The following is a 20,382-nucleotide window of genomic DNA, read 5'->3' on the forward strand; positions in this document are numbered from 1 at the left end:
ATACTGTCTTGATTACTGTAGCTTTGTAGTATAGTCTGAAGTCAGGGAGCCTGATTCCTCCAGCTCCTTTTTTTGTTCTCAAGATTACTTTGGCTATTCGGGGTCTTTTGTGTTTCCATACAAATTGTGAAATTTTTTGTTCTAGTTCTGTGAAAAATGCCAGTGGTAGTTTGACAAGTTCTCTCATTTTCATTATCATATCTGAATAGCTACTAGGAAGGCAGAGAGAAATATTATTTATATTTTACAGGTAATACAGAGGCTAATTTTCCAAGGTCACAGAGCTATGCAAAGCAATTTAACACAGGGCTTAAGAGCAGATAACTTGGAATCAAAGAAACATAGACTCAAATCCTGTCTCTACTACATCTGAGCTGTGTCACTTTGGGTAGGTTTCTTAATGTCTCTGAGACTAAGTTTTCTCTTCTGTACAATTGTTATAAGAATGACATTTAACATTAGCGCACACAGTAAGTGCTGCTTTACCCTACAGGACAATTTTCTTTCTTTTTCTGGGTTAGGAATATAAAACCAAGAGTCCTCCCCAAAAGAGCCTTTTCTGCCCTTATAACCTGGACCCTAGAATGTAACAGTACTACCAAAAATACAACATATAGAACAAAGAATATGTTCATTCAGTGCTGTTTGATGTAATACTATATTTCATCCTCAATATTACCTTTAAGAAGATCAGATACAACCAGTCATATATTCAAGAGAGAGAGAGAGACACAGAGAGAAGAATATGAGCCTCTAAATCATATCATGTAAAGAACAATTAGAGGAATTGGGAAAATTTATCCTAGAGAAGGTAAATCTCAAATAGACATGACAGCCTTTTCAAAGGATTATACCTGTTTTGTATAACATTAGAGATAAAACCTGGTCCAAAGACGTGGGTTACAAGGAGAATAATTTAGGCACAGTAAAAGTAAGGCCTTCTGAGAATTAGAGTTCTCCAGACATGGAATAAGCTGCCAATGGATATACGGAGATTCTTACGATCGAGAATGTTCAAGCATAAGCTAGATGCCTAATAGCTGGTAACAAATTGTAGAAGAAAGGCAGAACAAGTGAACTAAATAGATGAAGTTCTCTTCCAACTTGTAAAGTCTATGATCTGAAACTACTTAGTTGATTAAACCATTAGTTGATTAAAACTTAACTTGCCAAATTGTCTATTACTCATTATTACTTTACCTTTACAACATAGAGAACACCTTCATTAGTTTCTTTGTCTGTAATGATATTGAAATGTCCATTTTCATTGCCCTTTAAAATAGTAAAATTGGCTCTCCAACTGGAAGTGTTAATTAAATCCTTATCTTGTACAGGTGTTCGTAAGATTTCCACATTGAACGTATTTTCCTCTACTGATGTTTCATACTGAAACAGAGAAAACTCATTAAAAACTTACTTTATAAAGGAAACTTTTACAAAGAAAGTAAAATGTTTCTTCCACTCCAAAAGTATTTGTTCTTACAGTTTTTGCCTAGATTATTTTAAAACATGAATCACAAAAGCATTGTTTTACTAAGGGTTACCTTTTAAATGAATGAAGAACTTTGTTACAAATAAAGACTAATGCTATGGCCTTTAACAAAAGGGAGATAATATAAATACTATTATGAATAAATAAAAGATATTTATATGTCAGATATTTTATTGATCAAATAAACATACATACTTCAAAGTATGATAAATATTTAATTAATTCAGATTAAATAAAAATAACAATAGAAATCAATTTTGATATTATCTACTTACAGCAGCTTGTGTGAAAGTGGGTAAATTGTCATTTGAATCTTTTACTGTTATGATGCAAGTTGCTGTACTCATCAATCCAAAAAATTGACCATCCATGTCTTGTACTTTCATTATCAATGAGTACTTGTCTACAACCTGAAAACAAAGCAAATATTTAATTAGCTTTGAAAACCTTGTTTAGATTTATAAAGGAAACCTCAGTTGTATACACTTCTATTGGTGTGTATCCATGCTTTTATTTGATTTCCCTATTTCTATATACCCAAAGACATGGTAGACAGGAATAAAGCTGAAAAGGTAAGCAGAAGTTCAATTACAAGATCCATAGTAAAAATGTAGACTTATGCTTAAGCAGCAGGTAATGGGGAAGGTTTTATGGGAGTCATATTGGGAGCACAAAATAGAAACATTTGAGTTTGAGAAAGAATATATTTAAAAGAAGGTCGAGCACAACTTGGAGTGAGCTGAGCTGAGATTCAAAGAAACCAATTAAAGGCTCCTGAAATAGTACAAAGCTGGGGCATTAGCAATGAGGACAAAAAGAAAGGGTGAGGAAAGTTATTTGTAAGTCAGAATGGAGTTGGACTTAAGAACAGATTGTATGCACAAGTTACGAGAGAAAGACGGGGTGGAGGATGCCGCTCAGGTGTACTACCTGGATAACAGGCACACAGAAGTATCACCAACCAATACAGGAAGACAGCGGTTCTCTGAGGAAGTGAACACTGGCAAGGTTGGCAAGGAGAGGCGAAAAAAATGAGTTTTGTCTGGTGGATATTGAATTTTACGTTCCTATGGGAAATCCAAGGAGAAAGGTCCAGAAGGCAGCTGGATAGATGGCCCTATACTTAAGGGGAGTTAAAGGCCAGAAACACCAATCTGGGAGTCAGCAGTATGTAGATAGTGGCTGAGATTATGGCAAGAATCTGATTTCCTGGGAGAGGTTAAAGGATGAGAAGAGCAGAGGATATGAGGAACAACAGCATTTCAAGCAGGAGGGAAGTAAGAAGACTAAGCAAAGGACAGACACTCAAAACAAAAGATCAGAGAAGCAGGAGGAGAACCAGAAATCCAAGAGAAGAGAGAGTTTTAATAATTGCCAGCAATAGAGAGAGTTTTAGCCACTCCTTTTGTTCTTTTATTCTTCATTTTCTATTTCCCTCTCTCCCTTCCTTGGTCTTTATTTTACTCATCCTTCTTTCACAGTGGAAACCAACATTCCCACCCCGAAATGCTCCTTCCACAGGCTCCAGCACTCTCTGAGACCCTGCTTTTTCTTCCTCTAAATGCAGTTTCTCTAGCTCCCTTGTTCATTTCTTTACTTCCTGTATTGTCCCCTACAACACACCTCATGGTTGTTCCCCACAAAATCCCATTATATTTTTTTTGATCAAGCAAGCACATCTGGGTTTGACCCCAAATCTGTATCTTACAAGCTGTGTAACCTTAATTTATTTAATTTCTCTAAGCCTCATTTGTCAATATTGAAAAATTAGAAAACATCCTTGTTTTCACGTGATTACCATATCATCTCTAAATATTCCACAGATTCAAAACACATTCATATTGTTCCTTTCAAACTCGCCCATTTATTATGACCATTATGTATTTTATCACATAGTATGTCCTGACCCCACAAAAATAATAATAATAATAAATAAAACCTTTGTACTATTTTTTATTCTTTTTTATAGGTTCTCACCATCTCTCCCTTTTGCTCTGACATCAAATCCCGTTGGTTTCTTCTTTATAATATCTCTCCCAATCATATCGATCCTTCCATTTATGTTATTCTAGTTTTAGTGGGAACCACTGAAGTGTTCTAATAAAGCTACTTTATACATATGAAATTGATTGATCTGCCTCAGTCAATAATGCAAGACTCTGAGTTAAATATGGACTGATGAAATGGACAAGGGCAAGATCAGAAGATTCAGTGCAGTAGTTTGACCTGGGCAAGTCAATCAATCCTCTGACTGTCACCTTTCTCCCCTGTAGATTGGCTATAACCAATCAAACAAGGAAATTATAAAGATGAGATCAAATTATGCATAAAGAATTTGAACATCAAGTGCTATACATGTAAAAATATGCTATTACTATCATCCAAATAGTGTTACAGATTTTTAATAATCTATCAACTTTATCTCAACTAATCCTTTCCTGATTAAAAGTACATATCTATAATAACTGGATAGGGATCAGGGTATATATAATCTATACCCATGGAACACGCAACACTAATTGTCCTACATGAGAATTGAGCTGGAACACTGAGCTGGAACCAACTAGCCATACACAAGAAATAAAGTATTATTCACTAATATCAACAGTCATAGCAATATCTTTTTTTCTCACCCCTTCTGAACACCAGTTGATCTTTATTTCTATTCCTCATGGTTTCTCTTACATAAGGAAATAGAAATAATATAAAAACAGGTAACATAGCCAGGAATTCTTACTGTCTTATGCCTAAATAAAATAAAATGAGGAACTCCTAATCCACAGGATAGCAAATTATAGTAAATTGGGGGTGGTGGGTTCAACCCCAAGTAAAATGATAATCTATGGATTGTGAAAGCTACCTCTCTGTCCAAATAATGAGAGAGTATGGTGATTACACCTGTGCCGGGATGCACAGAAAAGATCCCAGGTGATCTTGGCGTCTGTTCCAAAATGCTATACTTCAGGCGCGTATGCATCGTGTCTGGTTCATCTCTGTCCGTGGCATAAACCACTCCCACTGTAGTACCTACATGTTTAAAAAAAGAGTCTTTACTTTCCAGAATTGCAAAATATGTTTAGGCATATCTACACTTCTCAAATTCTAACAGTGATGGTGGAAACCTCATTTATGATGTATTTCTTACCAGAGATATTCCATCTTTACATAGAACTGATGAAGATGACTTCAAATTTATAATATGAAACACTTTGATGCTGAGAATCAAGGCATACTCTTACTTTGCCCACAGCTTAAACTATTTGATAGTAAATTTATTAAAAACTTATTTAAATGGCATCCAAGAATAATTTCAACACATATTCCCACATACTGCAATAACTAACCTAGCTGGGGAGATAAACCATGTCTCCTAAGTAAATCATATTTTTTAAAATCAAAGTTTTGATTAATAACTAAATCAAGGCTGACTTGGGTTATAACTGGAGAGATGATGAAGTTGACCTTTCACATCTCAGTCTATTTTCTATTCTATTTTTTGCTAGTTCTGGATTTGCTTCCTTCTCTTTCACCAGATTTGTATCCAAACCTCACTGCCTCCAGCCCCACTTAATCTTATTTCATACTATTTACCATTCAGGGAGAATTTAAGTTAACTGTTTCTGCCGTTAGAGCTATTAGTATTTTTCATCAGTAAGGAAAGTAAGAATATTGCTCTGGTAAAGGACTTCAGGTGTCAAAGAGTACATACAGGTGGTTTTTTGTTTGTTTGTTTGTTTGTTTGTTTTGCGGTACGTGGGCCTCTCACTATTCTGGCCTCTCCCGTTGCGGAGCACAGGTTCCAGACACGCAGGCTCAGCGGCCATGGCTCACGGGCCCAGCCGCTCCGCGGCATGTGGGATCTTCCCGGACCGGGGCACGAACCCGCGTCCCCTGCATTGGCAGGCGGACTCTCAACCACTGCGCCACCAGGGAAGCCCAACAGGTGGTATTTTTATAGTCTAAGGATAGTGTTCCAATGCCCATGAAATTATAATACATAGAACCACTTTGCCTATAACCCTGTATGTGACGTTGGCCTGAGGAACAATACATAGACACATACAATCATATACATATATATGTGTATATATATATATATATTCGTTGAAATTTTATATTTGAGGGAAATAAAAGCCAAGTAAAACTATTAATGCAAGGAAGTATTAGTTTTAAATAATTTTGTCATTATATCCTTAAACTTTATATATGTGTGTATATGCGTGCTTAAGTACATATATGTGTATACATATATATGTATATATAGATATAGATATAAATTTGTAGAGAATGTCCAAATACATACTTAAAAGTAACAAAAAGATTTCTGCAGTGGATCAATATGAAGACATGAAATAATAATCTTATTATTATAAGAAAATAAATTATCTTTTCATAGAAAACCGTTTATAATCTTTATAAGACATACATTTTCTTCCTGCAATTTCATTGACAGTCAGGAAGACATAAACACTATTTTAATTCTCTGGATACAGAACTCCTTTACTTATTACATAAAACCTTCCTAAAATCTTGACTTGAAAATTCTTTTCCATGAGTGCTATATTTCACTATTCGTTGAGCACCCTTTGCCCAAACCCGCTGTGTGTGAGTTAAGGCAAACTCAAAGAACACCTTCAGAGTACCACAGCCTTAACAGGGCTGACCTACTGGTGTGGTATGCTTAAAGTATTCTGGGTTAATCTGGGCATCAAAGTGTTTGCCCTAGATCCTTCTCTGTTACTACCAAAGAGAACAGAATGTTCAAGAAAGAGTCTAAAACCAATCATCCCTCTTTGAAAATAGAAAAATGTAACAGTCATAGACTTGTGAGGTTAAAGACATTATAAGTCATTCTAACATAATTAACTCATTTTATAGATCAGAGAACTCAAAGGAACTTCCATGAGTTCCCACAGTGAAATAATAACAGACCCTGAATCAAAAACTAGGTTTCCTAAACTCCAAAGCAACAATAATTTTTATAATTGTACCATGTGAGTAATAAAGAGGTTAACATCTATGACATCAAATTATCAAACTAAAATATAAAAGGAAAGAGCAGTTACAACAATCCAGTGAAGATCTAAGTAACTCCTAGAAACTTTAATAAGCAAGTTAGCTAATCCTCTATGGTTGAGTTCACTTCCTTTCAACTTTATTGTGAGTGGTTATTCTCCATATTGCAAGTCTCAGAAGACATTAAGAATGCCACATTTCAGGGCCTATTGAAGTGAAACACTTTGGTTTTCCACATGTGAGAGCAAGTGTTTAGGATGGAGAACACACAGTGCAAGTTCCTCTAAAGTTATTCCGGTATTCACTCTAAATTGGAAGTAGTAAAGTAGTAGTTTAAAGAGAAGAGACAATATAGATAAGAGCTTAAAAAATTGTATCCTCAGTGGACATCATTCAACACCTTCCTAAATAAAACCTAATAAAACTATCTACTTTGATTTTAGTTTTATCATACATTCTACCCTGCATGTCCTCCCTTGGAGCTAGGAATAATGACAAACCCACATAATAATAATATGAAATAAAGTATATAAGCCAAATATGGTACAAAGCTTGAATAACTGTTATCTGCCTTTATAATTCATTGGTATCATACCAACAACACTACAAACTCCTATAATACCTTGTAAATTACACATTGATTAGATTTGATAGGATTAAATGTATCCTGGTAAGTAGCTATTGGTCCAGTGTCATCTCAGATGATCTGGCTTTGAGTAAAAACTCAACCTCTCGAACAAAGTATATAAACATTTAACTTAGTCCATTTTACTCCTAAAAGTTGTCTTACCAATTCTACAGCTTTCTAGAACTTCAAAATTATAAATTGCTTCTGTGAAAATAGGGCGGTTGTCATTTTCATCCTCCACTCTGATGGGAAGTGGAAGAGGTAAGTCTGCTGAATACCCATCTGCAGTTGACGCATGGGCAATCAGCTGTAAAACAGTGAAAAGCAAGTTCAACGATCCATTATAAAAGATTCCAGCATGAGAGAATACTATGCTTTATCTACTACCTTCTCTGCAAATCTTTTCAATAATAAATCACTTCAAAAATTCCTATTCCCTGCTTCTTTAGTTATCAAAACATCGAACGTAGAAAGACTTTAACTACAGTTAAAAGTATACAATGTTTGGTAGAAGTGGCTACACTTCAAATAAAACCTAGGTCAGAGTACAGAGAATCAGAGACTACTCAGGTCATGAGACTAAGGAATTAAATGTGAATATGGAGATGTGGATTACAGTCCTTACTCTCCCCATAATCATAAAATTGTATTGGGAAGAACAGTTAACCTCCCTGCCGTGGGGAAAATCCTGACTTTATCATCTAAATAAGGCAATGAGTCCCAACTTTGTCACTACTGAGCCCCTTTATTGTTTAACCTCATAGATCATATATTTGTAAGAGGTTTCCTAACAAAATACATTTAACAATTTCCACATTACTAATTAATCAAAAGCAATGTAATGTCAAATAGAACTTCTTTTTTTTATTTTTAAATGATTTTTTAATATAAACAATTTTTCCATAGTTAAAAGTGCACTATTTCAATTATAAAAGAAACATCCTTATCATGATAAATTTAAAAATTCAGTAAAGTACAGAAGAAGAAAATAAAAATCCGTGACATACTACCCAGAGATAAGTACTGTTCACATTTGATGTATTCCTTCAGTCCCTTCTGTGTATATATTTGTACACAAAAATTGAGATCATACTACTGTAAGCTTATATCCTTTTTTTCCAAAAAGCAAACAAACTTGACTTTATGCTGTAACCATTTCCCAAAGCCCTTAAACATGCTTTGAAAATGGGATTTATTGGCAGTCTAATAATCTACCACATAGACATACTGTAATTTATTTAACTAGACCCCTATTGGTGGACAAATAGAACGTATTTCTATTCAGCATGTGATTACAACACTGAGTTGAAAATTTTCCAGCCGAAAGCAAAGAAATGTCATGTGGAGAACATCAGTCAAGTTTACTTACCCAGCATCTCTTCCCTCTTCTTTTAGGAAGAGAATCCCTCTTTCCTATGGGGAATCAGTCCCCCTGTACCACATGACCCCAGAGCATTGACCATATCACACTGAAAATTGTCTGAATGATTCCCCATTGATGTAAGTTCATCCACATCAGAATGCTGGCTTATTATGCCTTGTTTGGACTTGGTCTCCCAGTTTTGCTTCCTTATATACTTCTCAGATATCATCAGATAATTAGGCAGGTGGAACAAAGACCAAAAAAGGAAAAACAAAAAACACAGAGCAGAAGAGGGACACTGGAAGAGGACCCTTCCAATCAACTGTGGCCCCCTGTCTCGGAGAGAGGAGAAAGTACCACGACCAGAGAGAGAAAGAATCTCATAAGCAAAACTAACTCCTGCAAATTTGCTGGAATTTACATCCAAATACAATTAAATTTCTTGGCTTCATTTCAGGCTTACCTAATAGAAGTTGAGATAAAGAGCAGACCAAGTATTCCAAAATATTACACAATCTATTTCCTTTGTCTTTCAGATCCCCTCTAAGAAGAAGTGCAGAAGACAGGAAAGAGTAGATGCGCTATCAGAAGTTTAGTTTAAACTATGATTATAGTTTAATCATTTAAAGTTATGTGTATCAATAAAACTCCTACATCAAAAACATCATATTCTTCACGATCCACAGGCCGGGTACAATACAGATTTCCAGTGTTTTTATCTATGAAAAACAGATTTAAAGGTTCTTGGTCAACTCCACGCCCACTTATTGAGTAGAAGACGGTATAGTTCTGTGCCGCGTCAGATTGAACCTAAGAGGAAAAAGCACATGTAAAAAATTTTTCATGAAAATGCTATTTTTAAATACAACTTACATGTTTATATATTTTTTTATTTTAAAGAGATGACTTTAATAATATAATAATCACCTTTGTCACTTCATCAACATGCAAAATGGTAATGAACAATGGTGATTTGGCAAAAGATTTTTTAAACTGCTCAAATTTAAGGAAAACAATGTTCAACATAAATAGTAGCCAAAGACAACCTCACATTACGGCACAGTTTCCCATCTAGTGATTTGGCAAAGGTAGAAAAAAACAATAATACCCACTGTGGACAGGGGTGAGGCAAACAGGGACTCTCATATACTGTTGAAAGGAATGCCAGTTGTAATGTTCCTTAGGGAGGGGAATTAACAAAAATTAAAAGAATGAGAATAAACAGGGAAGACTCTTCCTGGCAGAGGAAACAGGAAGTGCAAAACAACCAGACCAGGGCCGTTCCTGGAGAGTTCAAGGAGCAAGGAGGCCACTGTGGTTGGAATACAGAGAACTAGGGGAAAAGGAAGTCGGAGAGGAGGACGAATGCAGTAATAGGGCCACGGCATGTAAGAGATTCCAAGGATGTTGACTTCTGCTTGGAGTCAGACGGGGAGCCATTGGAGAATTTAGACAACAGCAGTATCTGATTTATATTTTAGAAGGATAATTCTTGGTGTTCTGTTAAGATTAGACTTGGGTGGGCAGGTAAAGGAAGAAGCAGGAAGGCCATTTAGAAAGTTACTTCAAGAATTCAGGGGAGAGAGAACTGTTTGTTAGACCAGCATGGTAGCAATAGGGGATGTGAGAAGTGGTTAGATTCTGGATATAATTTGAAGATACAGCCAAAAGAATGTGCCAATTGGTTGGCTGCGTGGTGTGAAGACAGAAGTCAGGGATGACACTATGTCAGTGGGTGCAAGTATCTCCTGATGTCTATTCTGCCTTATGTCTATTCTTCCTTAGTATTAGAATTTACAGTTGAGCACAAGGTTGCCTGGAAGAAAGACTTTTCTCAGTCTCCCTTGCAATTAGGTATGACCACACGAAAAGGTCAGGTCAATAGGGTGTGAGCAAAAATAATACATGCAGGATCCAGACTGTACTCTAGAAAGTGGAGAAGTGTGTTCCCTCATTGGGACACAATGATGAGCCATCTTGAACCTGCAAGGATGGCCAAGCTTAAAAAGGAAAGAAGCCTGGGCCCCTGGTGATTTCTCAAATTAGAATCTCTTTACCAGATCACACGTTGACATGAAAGGACTAAATCTCTGTCATGCTTTAGCCACTACGATTTGAGATCTTGGTAAAATGTGGCTATATCCTTATCCTATTATAATACAGGAATTAAAATTTTAACTATAAAGAATGGATGGATATGGTAAATTGGGGCTCAACATCAATTTCATCTCCTTCTACTGTGTCCTCTCATAGTGTAGATATTAGAAAGATTCAGATAAAAACAAACCAAAAACTCTCCCTTTTCCAGGGTCTCTTGAAACGAGAGCTCTGAATTAAAATACAGACGGTCAGGTGTGCTTGCATGAAATTTGGAAGCCATAAGGGAGATAGATGCCTCCTTTTTGCTGCTTCTACTGTTTTTGCTGGCACTTTGTGGTGCAATTTTTTTTTTCTTTTTTCCTGCAGCAGCAGACGTTCTAGTGGTTTTTCACAGACTTTGTGGATGTTGAGAGACAGGATATAGATCAATCTTTTTGTGGACATGGATGGGAGCAGTTAGGATTGTTTTGGAGCTGCAATTGGAGAAGCAGCTTCCTGCCTGTGGTGGTTCCTTGCCCAGTGCAGCTTCCTGACCATGGCAGTGGCACTTTGGCTCTAAAATGACTGGCTTCCCCATCATGAAGAAAGCAGTATGTCCCTTGGTTATGGATTCTGTGGGGTAACTAGGAGATTCGTTCCTGAAAATTCAACCTAAAGTTTGCTTCTTCAGCCTTCCCAACAATTCTGTAAACTGTTTAATACACTATAGTAAATCCCTCTGTTAATTCCTTAAAGCGAATTGTGCTCTCCACAACTAAAACCTTACCGAATGGACTCTACCGCCCCAAGAACTGAAAGGATGGAGCTGCCATTAACTGAGAGTGGAGGATATTTTTTATAAGAAAACCCAAACATTTGATTTTTATATGTTAAGTTTGAAATGTCTACTGAAATTCCAAGTGGGAATATTAATTAGGCAGTTTGGGCTGGAGATATGAAGTCTTAAGTTTCCAATGTATAAAATGTACTTAAAGCTATGAGGCTGGATGAGATCACCGAGAGAGTGAATATAAATAAACATTACACAAGGTTCATAGTCTGAGCCCTGGAGCTCTCCAAATTTAGAGACTGAGGGGTCAGGGTGGTGAGGGTTGGGAGGATGTGGGAATGAAGAAGAACCAGCAAAACATACTAAGAAGGACTGGCCAGTGAGAAAAGTGGAAAACTAGGTGAATGTCATCCTAGAAGCGACGTGAAGGAGGAGGGACACGTCAGCTAAATCAAATGGACACACGTCAAGGAAATGAGTACTAGAAGTGGTGACTGGTTTAACAGTGCAAAGACCAAAATTACCTCTGATCAGTATAAGTTTGGTAAACAGAAATCATTTTTTTTTTTTTTTTTTTTTTTTTTTTTTGTGGTATGCGGGCCTCCCTCTGCTGTGGCCTCTCCCGTTGCGGAGCACAGGCTCCGGACGCGCAGGCTCAGCGGCCATGGCTCACGGGCCCAGCCGCTCCGCGGCACGTGGGATCCTCCCAGACCGGGGCGCGAACCCGGCTCCCCTACATCGGCAGGCGGACGCGCAACCACTGCGCCACCAGGGAAGCCCCCAGAAATCATTTTTTAATATGCTTTCACCAGTGCTTAAAGTACAATAATCTAAGAGAAGAAACAAGGGTCCAGAACTGGATAGAATTTTCTACAAGTGTGAAAGACACTGGAAGCATAGTTAAAAACATAAACAAGTAGGACACAGGTGGCACCATTGGTATTAAACATCAACCACAGTAATAGAAATTTAAGGGAAAAAGGCAAGCACAATGCCATAGCCTCACCTCAGTCATTATTTCCATTGTGTATATTCCATTTGGATCTTTGTGGAAAGTAAACCTGACCCTGCTTAAAAACGACTTGTTGGGCTTCCCTGGTGGCGCAGTGGTTGCGCGTCCGCCTGCCGATGCAGGGGAACCGGGTTCACGCCCCGGTCTGGGAGGATCCCGCATGCCGCAGAGCGGCTGGGCCCGTAAGCCATGGCCGCTGGGCCTGCGCGTCCGGCCGGAGCCTGTGCTCCGCAACGGGAAAGGCCGCAGCAGATGGAGGCCCGCATACCAAAAAAAAAAAAAAAAAAAAAAAAGACTTGTTTTTAGGAAAAAGTTAAACTATCTAGCAGAGCACACCTGGCCAATTCTGGGTGGACACTACCTGCCTCTTCTGCCCCATCTCCCTGCTCCACGCCCATCACACACAGGAAGACTAAGCTCTGTGAGCTCCTGCGAGGAGCCATGCTTGCTTGCACCGCTTTCCCCCCTCTTCTTCCACAATGATTTACCTGCATGACACTCTCCCATCCTTCAGGCTTTAGCTCAGATGCCTCCCACTCTAAGTCTTTTTTCTGTTTTTTACAGCATTTCAGCCCATGAATTCTCAAATCACCCCAACCCAGCCCCACCTCAGCACTCATCATGCAGTATTGCAATCATTTGCCTACTTCTATCTTCCTCACTAGACTCATAAAATACATGAGAGCAAAGGCCATGACTAAATGTATTTCTAGCTTCAGTACTTAGAGCAGTGCCTTCCACAGGACAGGGTAGGTGCTCAATAGCCGGCTGCTAAGTGAATGAATAAACTAATAAAGATCATTTAATGGCTGTAGAGTCTTTCTCATATTATTATTATTAGTTTTTTAGTGATTTTCTAGTTTTTCTCATTATTAGTTTTTTAGTGATTTTCCCATTTTATGTACTTTTATGACTCTTCATGAATATCTTCAATCAAATCTGTTGATTTTTAAATGTTTAAAGAGTTATTAAAACCTGGACAAAACAGACTCTTGGAACTAATTTAGCAATCCCAATCAGAAGGAATGGAAAACCTACTTGTTGAAGGAACAAAGGGAAAGGGCCCAAGGAATTCTCTTGCATTGAGCAGGGGAGAGGTGCCCATCTCCTCTTGGAACGCCTGAGAACAGTCTCTTTAGTGTGTCTTTTCCTCAGTACCTGAATTTAGAGAAAGAAAATTAACAATAAACAAAAGCATCACAGCCTACTTCATTGTAAAATAGTGGATGAACCATAAATCTAACACCTCTCTGGAGGCTCAGTGTCAGGAATTTCCATGCTGAAACTAAAGACCAGATAATAAGGTCTTCTTTGTGTTAGAAGGATAAGAAAGAATGTATCCAGACTTTAAAGGTTTCATGAACCAAAGAATTTCATTTCACATACCTTTCCAACACTGACCATACTTTCAGGTTAGGAAAATTATCACTGTACTCTCAGTTCTTCCTGTTCCATCCCAAAATGAGACAGAGAACACATCCTCTTTCAGACAATCTATAGACAGCACTTGTTCTTTCTGCTAAAACCTCATGCTCTCAGGTGAACTACAGTGAGGTAATGCGTGTTCTTCATTGCCTGAACACTCTACCTGCACTGTCCAATATGGTAGCCACAAGCCACATGTGACTATTTAAACTAATTAGAATTAAATAAAATATAAATTCCATCCTTCAGTTGTACTAGCCACATGCTAAGTATCAGTAGCCGTTAATATTGGGTGACCATATCACACAGTGCAGATTACAGAACATTTCCATCACTGTAGAAAGTACTATTGGAGTTTTTAGTGATTTCCATCTAAGCAGTCATTTAAGCATTTAGATGACTTTTTCATTAATACGCTTCACATCGATTAGTTGTAATCCAGTGAGTACTTTCACAACGGCATTCCTCATGACATGGAATTTAGAACTACAGTCAACAATCACTGAGTGGTGGCTAATACCATTCAGACGCATACATACTCCAGGATTTCCATCCTATTTTAACATCAGAATCACTGTGGCACTTGAAGTCAACCTCTTATTCACTGGGAACTACTGCACTTAATATTAATTTAACATGTACCTATTGACTATGGGTCAGGTGTAAATGAGGCCATAAACACAAAAGGGATTGATTCATGCCCTTAAACAACTACAGGTAAATTGTTTGCGCTAATAAAAAATTCCCAATGCTACAACAGAGGGATAACCAAACTGACACTGGCACACAAAAGCAAGTAGACTTTAGAGATGGAAGAAAGATTCACAGAGGAGGTGTCATTTAGATTTAACAAAGTAAGATCCAATGTCTAACCAGTGTTGAAAAGGGAAGGGGAAGGAGGGAAGGGAGGAGGAAGGAAGGGAAAGCAAACAGAAGGAAAGAGGAAAGATTAGGAAAATAAATCCTATATTTTCTTTTGTCTTCTTTGCAATTTTTAATGAGAGTATTTAAATGAGAAGAAAAACATGCCTGAAAATATCAGTGTACTTTGAATACCTTCTTCTGATGTTCCAGGAGCACAGGAATCTCTTTCTGTGTCTGTTTCTTTAAGTCAGAAAGCCATATGGTGAAAGATCTTTTCTCATCAGACAACACAACAGCATGGGCTGTGTATACTGACCCATCTTCTAGAACTCTGAAATCAGGATCACTGGATTGGATGCGGTCTGCAGATCCGAGGCACTCTTTCAAATTAACTGCAAGTAGGAATTTCCAAGTTGTAAAGTAAGAAACACACGCAAAAAGAAAAACAGTGTTAAAATAATTTATACAATCTTCTTCAAAATCCTGAAGTGAAATGAAATGAACCAATCACTCTGCATTTTTCAAATATCTTAACAAGACTCTTTACATGTATTTTTTTAAAGTGATAATACTTTCTCTGTTAAAAAAATGATAATTCTGGATTGTATATTTGTATTAAATAAGGTGTTTTAAACCTTTATATGCTTCTAAGAGGCTTATGAAAATGATCTTCCTATTAAAGACGTCTGTGTGTTGCAATCATGACAAAGCTGAGCTACATGCCCCCACACACACCTGGATAAACAAACAGAAAAGTTTTCCTTAACAGTATAGTCTGAGCCTTTTAAGATACACCTGTGTTAAGCCAGAAGTTACACACAAAGAGTGACAGAGTGTATGAGTTTGGCAAATAGTCAAGTAAGAAAAATCTTTAAATTCTTCCCACTAGCACTTTTCTGTCACATCCCCCCGACCCTCACCAACGCCCCCGGGGCCCACAGTTCTCTTTGTGTTCCTATTCCTCGCTTTCCCGGGCTCCCCAGTGAAATTCTATGTGGAATCTTCTTCCCCCTGGGAATTTTCCCAAGTGAAAAGTCATAAAATATAAGTATCATACAAGTGTTTTGATACTTATATCAAAAGTATCAAATCCATCCCATTCTTCCACTATCTGCTTTGACAGAAACCAAACTGATACATTAATACCCACTTAAGTAATAACCTAATACTCACTTAAGCAATATCATCTCAAAAGATTCATGTTACTCACGTATAGTGTTTTCACTTTAATCCAAATCTGTCACAGATGGAAAGTTAAGTCAAAATGAAGTGAACATCTTTAGAAGTGATGACATATTTCTCTCTGTTCACATTTTTAGCAGAGTGATAACCTCTGGTCTATTCCCCTGGACGAACACCCCCGACTTCTCTTTACATCCTCTCCTTTCTTCCTTCCCAGAAATGGGACACTCTGTTGAAAATTAATGTGGTGTCTCTGGGACAAGCTATATCTCTAAAAAACACATGATGCTGTCCTCCAATACTCCCTGTAACACAGGGAAAGTCTAGCTGGGCAGAGCTTCCCAGCTGTTGGGAAAGTTTGAGGTTCCCTAACTTCTCAAGTGTGCAAATGGCTGATTAAGCTCAGTTTTGAATGGAATAGCTCACCTTGTTATATTTCTCACTGCAGCTATGGCATTGATAAAAATATTGCTCTGATTCTCTCAGGTCGTTACCTGTATCTCTCCAGTGCTTAGAATCCTAGAGTAATGAAAGGGCTACATTCTACATGTAATTCTTTATGTTATTTTTACTGTTAAAACATAAGTGACTAAAAAAGCATGGATTAGTACATGTTCATTAGAATCGATGACAGAACTCTATAGAGTTCTAAAGAACAGAACATATATTTTAAACTTGACTTGTATCTAATTATTGGTTCTGGCTAATTCCAAAAGGCAAAGATTGGATAACATCCTCTTTCCAGCATAAGTAAATTAAATTTCTGTTTTAAAAACACTGTTTTGAAATTGCTCACCTCTGCCAACCACTTTGTCTGCCTCTAGTTTGGAAGGTATATGAAATATCACCTTTTTGCAAGCTTCACAAGCAAAACTGAAGACCTAGGAAAAAATGGTCACATTAATACAGTATAGAATAAAGAACTAAGTTTTAGATATGCAAGATAAATAAGTCCTAGAGATCTACAGCTAGCAATACTGTATTGTATACTTAAAATTTTTGCTGAGAGTAAATCTTATGTTAAGTGTTTTTACCAAAAGAAAATAGTAATAATATATAAAGAAGGTGAGAGGAAACTTGGAGGTAATGGATATGTTTATGGGATAGATGGTGATGATGTTCTCAAGGGTACATACTTATCTCCAAGCTCATCAAGTGGTGTACACTGAATATGCACAGCTTTTTGTGTGTCCATTTCACCTTAATAACATAGTTTTTAAAAAAGAATAAAGAACAAAGCCATATGATCATCTCAATAGATGCAAGCAATTGACAAAATCCAACGCCGACTTAAAATTAAAAACTTGCAACAAACTAGGAATTCAAGAGATTTTGCTCAATGTGATAAAGGGCATCTATGAAAAACATCCTACTTAACAGAGAAAGACTGAATGCTTTCCTCTGATATAAAGAACAAGACAATGATGCCTACTCTCACCACCTCTATTCAACATTGTACTGGAGGTTCTAGCCAGGGCAATTAAACACACAAAAAAATAAAATTAAAGGCATCCAGATTAGGAAAAAATAAATAAAATAGTCTCTATTTTCAAATGATACGATCTTGTACATACAAAATCCTAAGGAATCCACTAAAAACTATCAAAAAATAATAATAAGTGGTTTCAGCAAGGTTGCAGGATACAAGATAAACATACAAAAACCAATTGTTTTCCTATATACTAGCAATAAAAAAATCTGAAAACAAAATTAAGCAAACAATTCTATTCACAATAGATATCCCATCTTCATAGATTAAAAGACGTATTCCGAAAATTCATCTAACAGATTCAATGCACTCCCTATTGAAATCCCAAATAGCTTTTTTTGCAGAAATGAAAAATCAATCCTTGAGGAAATGCAAGGGACCCAAAGACCGAAATAAACTTGAAAAAGAACAAAGTTGAAGGATTTCCCAATTTCAAAACTTACTACAAAAATACAATAATCAAGGCAGAGTAGTACTAGTGTAAGGACAAACATATAGATGAATGGAATGGAACTGAAATTCCATAAATAGGCCCTTACATATTTAAAAATACATTATTGGTTTTGTTTGCTGCCACTTATTTTAATATTTCAAATATATGTCCACAAGTAAGATCAGGCTACTACTTTTCAACTTCATACCATCCTCATAAAATGAGTTAGGGAGAGTTCCACTTTTTTCTGTTCTTTGAAACAATGTATATAAGGTAGAGATTATCTGTTCCATATAATTATGGAAAAATTCACCTATCTCAGGTCTGGGCTTGACGGATATGACAGTGTGTGTATGTGGAGACATTTGGCTTCCAATTCAGTGTCTTTATAAGTCTATTTACAGTTTGTATACCTCCTCGAGTCAATGTTGGTAATTTGTATCTTGTAGAAATTTGCCTATTTTGTCTCTTTTCAAATTAACTAGAATAATATATTAATATTATTATCTACTTTTTAAAACATCTGTCCTCTCCATAACTGTGCCTCTTTTTATTCCTAATATTGTCTTATCTGTGCCTTCTCTATTTTTCACTTGTTCAATCATAGCAGGTTGGTCTATACTTTCAATTGATAGCGTTTGGTTTTGCTAATCCTCTATATTGCTTGTTTCTTTTTCCTTTTTTAACTGTTCTTCATAAGATATATTCTAAGTACACATGTATTTTAAGAAATAATAAAAGAAACACAAGGGCACTTACCTTCAAAGTTAAGAAATAAAACATTACTATTATTTTCAAAGTCCCTATATAACTCTCCCTAACTGCATTTTCTTCCTGACTTCAACCTCTCCAAATTCAGGTAACCACTAATGAATGATATTTTTTTGTAAATCATTTACTTCCCCATTTCTGCTTAATTTTATCCCATGAGTATGTATCCCTAAAGAAGATTGGTTTGTTTTGCCAACTTTAGGTTTTAAATATATGTAGTCATATGCCAATTATATGCAACTTGATTTCTTTCCTTAAATTATGTTTGTGAAATAGATCCATGCTGAATATACAGCAGCAGCCCATTCATCTTCGTCACTGTATAGTACATCACTGGAAAGCAGATACAATTAATTCATTAATATAAGGGATCGATATTGGAAAGGATGATATTCATACATAGATTTCAGTTATGCCATGTTTCCTGAATTATAAAGAAATTTGATACTATGTTTGTGGGGATTGGATATATTACTGAAAATAAAGTTAAAAAATAAAATAAAACCACCATTAGATTAGCAATGATGAACTAATGACTTTTAAAGGTATTTTAAAAGTAACTTTTGTACAGATGAGTGCCTAACAAAAAAAAATACAACATACAAAAAAATTTTTAAAGATTAATGAATTATGGATTGACTATTTGAGTTATAAAAGAATTTATTTTAATGAAGAACCCTCCAGGACAACTTTAAATATCTGACATAAAACTTAGAGTTGCAAGCAACTTTAAATTAAAATGTAACAAATTAAGTTTTAAAAAATGATAATATAAAGTATTATCTACTCTAGTCTGGGAAAAATGAATCGCTTTGTCTCACTTTACAGTACTGTCCAAATTGTATTAATTGTATCATAGAAAGCTTATCATACAAATCATTAAATCCTGATGGAACTATGTAATGCCAAAGGGAGAGTGAAAACACAGGCCTACCTGCCAGTGTTTCATTTTTGTGCTGTTGTTCAATTTTAGAGTGAATACGCAAGGCAGGCTTTCTAAAATAACACCTTTTTCAATAGAGGAAAAAGAAGCCAAAGAACAGAAATTTATAGAGTATCTGAAACATAAAGGAGATCTTGACTGAGCATATCGGTTACAGAATTTTCAATTCGTCGTTTCTCCTGTGGACACTTGCCATCTTCAAGACGGAAATCTTACCTGTCAAGTTCTTACCACCCTGAATTGTAAGATTTACCTCTCTGTATTCTCAGTGCTTTGATGATTCTACTAAATTCCTTTCTAACCAAACTCTGTATGATGGGATTCTAGTTAAATGGAAAGTATGATTAGCTGGAGGTCACCAGAGATGCCATATATGGGATGGCAACTGCCACAAGGATTACAACAGGGCCAAAAAATGTGCACAGCTTACATGTATTTAGTGACTCAGAGAGTGCTGCACCATTTAGCTGTATCTCAATATGAGCACCAATAACCTCCATTAAAGAAGGTAGGTGATAATGCACTGATATAAATATATACTACAACTCTGACTTTCTTAAGATCGTGGTTTTGAAATAAACTACTTCGCATTGACTTCTTTTATTTGTCCTAAGCTTTTTTCCCCACGAATGCAAAAGATAATAGAAAGTATTATATTCACTTTTATTTTCAAAATTGAATATGTCAAATGTTATCAAGAACAATAATAACAAAAAAGTCTGTTAAAGGAGTCACATTATTCTCAAATGCTGTAAAGTCTGAAAAGATAGAATGCCCATTTGTCAACATAGGTTGCAGGCAGAATTTCACATACTCCAAGGGGAAAAGCATGTTATGTTATAAAGAAAAATACTATTTTAATTCCTTTTGAAGAGCCCTTTTAGCAAGTGATAGA

General features: G+C 36.4%; 1 protein-coding gene across 4 annotated transcripts in view; it reads right to left on the bottom strand.

Annotated features, from left to right (window-relative positions):
* Positions 1-20,382, bottom strand: part of DSC3 (desmocollin 3) — a 41,861-nt gene that overhangs the window by 18,753 nt on the left and 2,726 nt on the right. For all 4 annotated transcript variants that reach the window (XM_007119692.4, XM_007119689.3, XM_007119693.4 and 1 more), the window contains exons 2-9: positions 16,648-16,732; positions 14,862-15,061; positions 13,419-13,538; positions 9,154-9,309; positions 7,299-7,443; positions 4,353-4,519; positions 1,768-1,902; positions 1,201-1,386 (exon numbers count right to left, since the gene is read on the bottom strand). In XM_007119692.4, the coding sequence (XP_007119754.1) occupies positions 1,201-1,386; positions 1,768-1,902; positions 4,353-4,519; positions 7,299-7,443; positions 9,154-9,309; positions 13,419-13,538; positions 14,862-15,061; positions 16,648-16,732 (1,194 nt within the window). The remainder of the gene's footprint in view (positions 1-1,200; positions 1,387-1,767; positions 1,903-4,352; positions 4,520-7,298; positions 7,444-9,153; positions 9,310-13,418; positions 13,539-14,861; positions 15,062-16,647; positions 16,733-20,382) is intronic.

The sequence above is a fragment of the Physeter macrocephalus genome, chromosome 19, assembly GCF_002837175.3.
Source record: "Physeter macrocephalus isolate SW-GA chromosome 19, ASM283717v5, whole genome shotgun sequence".
Taxonomy (NCBI): domain Eukaryota; kingdom Metazoa; phylum Chordata; class Mammalia; order Artiodactyla; family Physeteridae; genus Physeter; species Physeter macrocephalus.